Source organism: Hemiscyllium ocellatum, chromosome 6 (genome assembly GCF_020745735.1).
Source record: "Hemiscyllium ocellatum isolate sHemOce1 chromosome 6, sHemOce1.pat.X.cur, whole genome shotgun sequence".
NCBI classification, from domain to species: Eukaryota; Metazoa; Chordata; class Chondrichthyes; order Orectolobiformes; family Hemiscylliidae; genus Hemiscyllium; species Hemiscyllium ocellatum.
Genome location: NC_083406.1, coordinates 3179226 through 3187351, shown reverse-complemented (window position 1 = coordinate 3187351; position 8126 = coordinate 3179226). Strand labels below are relative to the sequence as shown.

General features: G+C 43.7%; 1 protein-coding gene across 4 annotated transcripts in view; it reads left to right on the top strand.

Annotated features, from left to right (window-relative positions):
• The first annotated feature begins 260 nt into the window (after nucleotides 1–260).
• The window catches only part of tpp2 (tripeptidyl peptidase 2), a 98832-nt gene continuing 90966 nt past the window's right edge, over nucleotides 261–8126 (top strand). For all 4 annotated transcript variants that reach the window (XM_060825799.1, XM_060825798.1, XM_060825797.1 and 1 more), the window contains exon 1: nucleotides 261–547. In XM_060825799.1, coding sequence (XP_060681782.1) covers nucleotides 386–547 — 162 coding nt within the window. In that variant the 5' untranslated portion in view covers nucleotides 261–385. The remainder of the gene's footprint in view (nucleotides 548–8126) is intronic.

Below are 8126 nucleotides of genomic sequence, written 5' to 3'. Positions count from 1 at the left end.
GGCTGGGTGACCTTGCCATCAGGCTGATCCTGTGGGGGTGGGGGTGGGTGAGGGAGCCCAGCACGAGCCGGGGCTGGGACTGGGGCAGGGGCACGAGCCGGGGCAGGGGCAGGGGCACGAGCTGGGGCAGGGGCAGGGGCAGGGGCACGAGCCGGGGCTGGGGCACGAGCACGAGCCGGGGCTGGGGCACGAGCACGAGCCGGGGCTGGGGCACGAGCACGAGCCGGGGCTGGGGCACGAGCACGAGCCGGGGCTGGGGCACGAGCTCTCCCTCTCTCTGCCGCTGTCTGCCTCGCGCTCGGTCAGAGGGAGCCGCAGCTCCAGGCGGCCGCCGGCGGTGGGGGCGGAGGCTGGCGGCGGGGCCGGGGCGGAGGCGGACGCGGACATGGCTCTCCACCCGGACGACTCTTTCCCTTACCAGGGCCTCCTGCCCAAGAAGGAGACGGGCGCCGCGTCTTTCCTGTGCCGTTACCCGGAGTATGACGGCCGGGGGGTTCTGATCGCCGTCCTGGACACCGGGGTGGACCCGGGCGCGCACGGACTGCAGGTAAAGCCGCTGTAGGCCCCGCGGAGCCTCGGCCTCGCGTAGTCGGCGCGGTCCCCCCTACAGTGCTCGGGGTGTTGCATTTGTTTGTGAAGTGTTGGCGGGGTCGGGGTCAGATGTGGGGTGTGTTTTTTACTGATTTGACATTTCCTCTCCCACAGGATTATTAACAAAAAAATTAGGAATTGCTGGAAAAGCCCAGTACACCCACAATTCCTATTTTTGTTTCTGATTTACAGCACCCGCGGTTTTTAACTGGATTATTAATCCCTGTGTTATTACTCACTCACTGACATTGCTCAGTGAGCATGGCACAGGCTGGCTGTCTGTCTGACTGGGGTAGAGTGTGTTTACAGTTACCATTTAAGACTCAAGTACAAATTTGAATTTGTTGGCATTGAATGAAAGGTTGTTGCAGAGGCATCTGACATTGCTTCACCAAGTGCTGCTCACTGCTGGGGCTGACCCAGACACCCAAAAGAAAGCAAAGAACTATCCATGCTGGAAATCTGAAACAAACTGAATTTTCTGGATGAGCTCTGCCAGTATCTGTGGACAGTGTTAAAAATTAGAGCTGAAAATGTGCTGCTGGAAAAGCCCAGCAGGTCAGGCAGCATCCAAGGAGCAGGAGAATCGACGTTTCGGGCATGAGCCCTTCTTCAGGAAAGAAGAAAGATTCCTGAAGAAGGGCTTGTGCCTGAAACGTCGAATCTCCTGCTCCTTGGATGCTGCCTGACCTGCTGCGCTTTTCCAGCAACACATTTTCCACTCTGATCTCCAGTATCTGCAGACCTCACTTTTCCCCGTGTTAAAAATTACTCAGATTATGCTCCAATAGATTTATTTGGAAATACTAGCTTTCAGAGCGTCGTTCCCTCATCATGTAACTGTTAGGACAGGATCATAAGACACTGAGTTTATAACAGAAGGTCACATTGTAATGCATTTAAAACAATTTATTGAATGAACCTAGATTGCTGTTCAATATATCTTTTTAATTGCACGGCACTGATCTTTTGTAATAAATTCAGTGTCTTTTGATCCTGCCCCACTAGTTAGCTGATGAGGAGCAGCAGTCTGAAAGCTAGTACTTCCAAATAAACCTGTTGGACTATAACCTGGTGTTGTGTGGTCCACTATAGTCCAACACCAGCACCTCCACATCATGGCTAGTATCTGTGGAGAGAATGCACAGGTGCTGGCAGCCCTGCTGAGTTTCTCAGAAATTTCTGTTTTTGTTTATGACCCATGTACTGTGGTGAATTTCCAATCAAAGTTGCACACTAAAAGGTCTCCAGGATTTTCCTTTGGGACTGATGGTGTGTTGACAATGAACAAGCCCAGTTTAATGGTTGATTTGGAGTGTCAGTTTGCAATATAATTATTTTTCAGTCACTGTTTCATTTCTTAGCAAAGTATGAAAATAGCATGTTCATGTACAGTTTTTAAATGTAAAACAGACCATGTGCCCTTCAATGTGATTCAAGGTAAACTGTGCTTTCCCCAGTCGCACAGATTCCTACCTCCCATAACAGAATGAGACAAGCTTCCCTGCATCTTGTCAAGTTAGAAAATGAGGTGGAAATTTGTACCTGTCTTACAAATTAGGGATAGCCTAATTTAGGATTTAGTGCTAATGAGGACCTTATAAAATGTAAGGTTAGATTAGATTACTTACAGTGTGGAAACAGGCCCATCGGCCCAACAAGTCCATACCGACCTGCCGAAGCGCAACCCATCCATACACCTACATTTACCTCTTACCTAACACTATGGGCAATTTAGCATGGCCAATTCACCTGACCCACACATCTTTGGACTGTGGGAGGAAACCGGAGCACCCGGAGGAAACCCATGCAGACACGGGGAGAACGTGCAAACTCCACACAGTCAGTCGCCAGAGGTGGGAATTGAACATGGGTCTCTGGCGCTGTGAGGCAGCAGTGCTAACCACCGTGCTGCCCATGTATGTACTCCTGGGCCATAAAGTTTTGCTTCAAATCCCTCCTGCCTCAGAAGTGTCTCAGAACATATCTGAGTAGGTTGACTCAAAATATTTTATTACAAAGTGTGACCAGAGGGCCTTGTCCTACAGTGGTTGTGTCCCTGTCTCTGGGCAGAAGGTCCAGATTCAGGGCCTGCCTGCCGTGGAGGTGTGTCACAACGTGTCTGCATGGGTTGATTTTAAAAAGAAGCTAAAGGTGTGAAACAAGGGTTTTGTGGTGCTGTGCTAATATCCCTGCTTGTATAAGATGATTACAAATAATTATTTAAAGTGTAAAACCAGTTGAGTAACCATTTTAAGATTAGTTTAAATTTTGATAGAGTATTGCAGTAAGTCTTTTGTGAGGTCATTTTAGATGTTTAATATATGTTTTTCATTTCACATATGTTATTATATTTTTAATTGCAATGAGAAGGCCAAAATCTATTTTTAAGTGCGTATTATGAACACTCAACTGGAAATAATGCCTCATACTCAATTATGTTTGGTTATTCAAGCCAATGTTATGTAACTGATACCAATCATGATGACCGATCAGAAATGGGGATTGATTTATGACACAGAAGGAGTCCGCTCAGCCATTATGTTCATGCTGGTTGAACGAGTCATACGGTCGAATCCAACTTTCCAGCTCCTGCCTGGGGTCCTAAGGGTTAAGGCACTTTAGAAAGATGAAAAACAGGAGCAGAAATAAGGCAGGTTGGCCCTTTGAGCCTATTCTGCTATTCAATAGGATCATGGCTGATCATCAACTCAGACCCCTGCTCCCACTTTCTCTCCATACCCTTTGATCCTTTTACCTCTAACAATCTTATCCAACTCCTTCTTGAAAATATTCAATGTTTTGATCTCAGCTGCTTTCTGAGGTAAAGAATTCCACAGGCTCAGCACACTGGTGATTTGGAAATTTCTCCTCATTCAGTCCTATGAAACCTACTCTGTATTTCCTAAACTGTGACCCTTGATTTAGATACCTGGTCATTAGGAATATCCTCCCTGCATTTACCCTGTCTAGTCCTGGCAGGTTTCTGTGAGCTCCTCCTCATTCTTCTAAAAGCCAGTGGATATTGTCCAAACCAATTCAATCTCTCTTCTTGCATCAGCCATCTCAGGAATTGGTTTAGTAAATATTTGTTGCACTGCCTCCATCGGGAAAGGAGACTAGAACTGCACACACTATTCCAAGTGTGGTCTCAATAATAAATATCTAGGTGTTTTTTAAATGTGGTAAAGGTTTCTTTCTCTACATGCATTCAGGCCTTGAGTTCTGAACTCCTTTTGGTTGGAAAAGATAGACTTCAGTTCCCATCTAATGCTTTTGCCAGTTACTTATTGCCTGTTCCCTGGTTGCTGCCCAATATACACAGAACTGATATTACTAGCAGTTAGACTATAACATTCCTGCTTTGATATCCTGGTCTTGACCATCATATCTGCTGCCCTGTTACCTTCAGAGACCTGTGTGTTTCACTACAGTTTGCAATATTGGTAACAAGAGGTGATTGGGTTAAAGTGAACTTAGGATTTCATTACCTGCTCCTCTTTTCTGAAAATGAGCCGAATGACAAATAGAAGAATGAAGCTACAGTGTGGACTTTGATTACTACTTTGCCAAAGTGGAAGCAAAGTGTGGCCTTAACATTTCACTGCAATACAGATGCAAGAAAAGAAGGAAAGTTTTTTTCTTTTGCAGAATTCGAGCTGGATGATTTGAGCATGGATAAATTGGACAGATTGTTAACTTATGGTGGATTAAGTTTATCAGAAAGGTGATTTGTTGACTGCTTATGGTTGTGGTCAGAGTTTAACAAATTTAGAAAAGTTGAGGATGGTACTGTAGAAGAGTATACAATAGCATGGAGAATTCAGTAGCATAGGGAATACTGGAGAAACTCAGCAGGTCTGGCAGCATCTGTAGAGCGAAATCAGAGTTAATGTTTCAGGTCCAGTGACCCTTCCTCAGAACTGATGTTTCTCTTCACAGATGCCGCCAGACATGCTGAGTTTTTCCAGCAATTTCTGTTTTTGTTTCTGATTTATAGCATCCATAGTTCTTTTGGTTTTTAATTTAGTTTTAATTTTTTTGAGTCCAACATGACTCTTCTTCAAAGGACTCTCTTCTGATTATTCTTATGCCTCTGCAGTTATTTGGGAAAAGCCAGCCTATTGCCACTAGTCATATTCAAACTTCACAGAAAGATACAGCACCTTCCAAAACGGAGATGGACACATTGCAAAGCCTAATTGGGCATGCAAACAAGGCCAGATGCCAGTTTCAAAGTACTACAGTCAAGTACGGTTTGAAAAAATTCCAAAGAAAAATATATTATTTGAGCAAGCAAAGCATTGGAAGAAATAAAATTGGAGCATAATGTTTTGAAGTTTCCATTGTAAAGAGATACTGAGCAATAAAACCTGTTGTTTTTAGTGATGCTTGTTATGAAAATCTGTGATCTGTTCTTGAGTGTGGAAGTTTCATAATTTCTGTTGTAGGAAAAGGAGGTAAATTATGCCCTTTAGCTCGGTCATCTAAAGCTGTCAGAATAATAGTAATTTAGTGGCAGAGCCTCTCAGTGGGAGATCAGTAATTTCAGTTTCCCTCTGTAAATGGAGATTTTGATATTGATCACCATCACAGCATTATCTGACTTCAAGTGGGAAATTTAATCATGGGAAACTTCAAATCCTGGTTGTCTCCAGAATTTGGGAGGTGAGAAAGGTCTGTGAACTTAAGGTGAGAATGATTTGGGGAATGGAGTGAGGGGAGACTGGAATGGAAAATTAAGGGGGTAATGGGCCTGTTTAGTGGGGATGGGGAGGGGTCATTCAGAGAAGATGTTTGTCAGCATGGGGTCCAGCATTTCCCACAGAGCAGGGAGCTGCAACAGTGTGAAAAAGAACTGAGGAAGGAGCTGCTGGTAATGTGGTAAGTGACACCTGAGAATTTAATATGGGCCAGTAATGAAAGTTTCTTTCACTGGTATCCAGGTAGCGAACGAGGATACAGAAACAAGGGAAAACAGGTTCTTGAATTAAGAGTTATTATGTTTTAACCGTGGCTGGGACTAGAGGAGAAAGCATAAATTCAAAGACAATGAGATAAATATTTAAAAAGAAGGCAACTTCTGCTGTGATTTCCCCTTCGAACCTCCATGTATCTCTTTCCTCATTTTAGGAAAATCCTTAAAACATACTTTCTCGACTGGTCTTTTACAAATCATCTACCCTAGTGTCTCCTTATAAGACTCAGTATTCTGTTTTGATGTGAAATAGCTTGGGATGTTTTGCATGAAAGTTACAATATAAATGCGAGTCATTGAGTATTAAATCAATAACTATTAGTGAGTTGTTGTGTTACTGCTAATTATGAAGGTTATCTGAGCATTGCTGCATTGTTTGTTATCCATACGTTAGCTGTAATTATGTTATGAAAGATTTCTCCCCTCTGGTTTCCCCACTGCAAATCACTTCTCCACTTCTGCTTACCCCTTCTTCCCGTGCCCTTGTTCTAACCGCCTGCTCCCTCTCACAATTGGCTCCTGATTCTTGCAACTTGTTTCCAATAACATATAATGCAAAGCCAAAGGCAAAAATACTCAACTACGTGGCACTCAGCTGTTGTAAATGATTCCTGGAAATCACAAGACCAATCCTACAGGAATGCCTCCAACTAAATTTGGCAAAGCTACCTGGTAAGTAGAGGCTTGGTTGTTCAAATGTAAGGAGCTTCGTTAAACCTTTGCAAATCACAGTTATGTACAATTACATAGGATCAATGGCACAGAAACTAGCCATTGAGACAACTAATCCATGCTAATTTTTATCTTCCACATGATCCTGCTCCTTTACTCATCTGTCATCATAACCATCTATTTCTTTCTCTCTAATGTCCTCATCTGGCCTTCTTGTCTCCTTTAATATGTATATAATTTCAACAATCAAATAGAGGTATAACTTTATCTGTATGTGACAAACGAGAGGTTTGACAGTCATAGAGTCATAGAGATGTACAGCATGGAAACAGACCCTTTCGTCCATGCCGACCAGATATCCCAACCCAATCTAGTCCCACCAGCCAGCATCCGGCCCATTTCTCTCCAAACCCTTCCTACGCATATACCCATCCAGATGCCTCTTAAATGTTGCAATTGTACAAGCCTCCACCATTTCCTCTGGCAGCTCATTCCATACACATACCATCCTCTGTATGAAAAGGTTGCCCCTTACGTCTCTTTTATATCTTTCCCCTCTCACCCTGACTGTATGCTCTCTAGTTCTGGACTTCACCATCTCAGGGAAAAAAAAATAGTCTATTTATCCTATCCATGCCCCTCATGATTTTGTAAACCTCTACAAGATCACACCTCTGACGCTCTAGGGAAAACAGCCTCAGTCTGTTCAGCCTCTCCGATAGCTCAAAGTCAACTTGAACATAGAATAATAAGCATGTACCTGTCAGGCAGGGAGGAGGTTGTTGGGCGAGGTAGCCGTGGTTTACTAAACACATTGAAGCTCTTGTCAAGAGGAAGATGAAGGCTTATGTTCGGGCGAGATGTGAAGGATTAGTTAGGGTATTTGAGAGTTACAAGTTAGCCAGGAAAGACCTAAAGAGAGAGCTAAGAAGAGCCAGAAGAGAAGTTGTTGGGTGGATAGGATCAAGGAAAACTCTAAGGCTTTCTATAGGTATATCAGGCATAACAGAATGATAAGAGTAAGATTAGGGCCAGTCAAGGATAGTCGTGAGAAGTTGTGTGTGGAGTCAGAGGTGATGCAGAAGTGCTAAATATTTTTCATCAGTGTTCACACTGGAAAAAAGACAATGTTGTTGAGGAAAATTCTGAGATACAGGCTACTAGACTAGAAAGGATTGAAGTTCACAAGGAAGACGTGTTAGCAATTCTAGAAAGTGTGAAAATAGATAAGTCCCCCGGGCTGGATGGCATTTATCCTCAGATTCCCTGGGAAGCCAGGGAGGAGATTGCAGAACCTTTCGCTTTGATCTCTATGTCATCATTGTCTCCAGGAATAGTGCCGGTAGACTGGAAGATAGCAAATGTTGCTCCCTTGTTCAAGAAGGGGAGTAGAGACAACCCTGGTAATTATAGATCAGTGAGCCTTACTTTGGTTGTGGGTAAAGTGTTGGAAAAGGTTATAAGAGATAGGGTTTATAATCATCTAGAAAGGAATGATTTGATTAAGCATAGTCAACATGGTTTTGTGAAGGGTTGGTCATGCCTCATAAACCTTATTGGGTCGGCGATGTGAAGTTGACCAAACAGGTGGACAAGGGTAACACGGTTGATGTGGATATGGATTTCAGTAAGGAGTTTGATAAGGTTCCCCACGGTAGGCTATTACATAAAATACGGAGGCATGGGATTGAGAGTGATTTAGTGGTTTGGATCAGAAATTGACTAGCTGAAAGATAACAGAAGGTGGCGGTTGATGGGAAATGTTCATCCTGGAATTCATTTACCAGATCTGTTTTGTATCCACTGTTGTTTGTCATTTTTATAAATGACTTGGATGAGGGGATACAAGGGTGGAGTTGTGGATGGTGACAAAGAATGTTGCAGG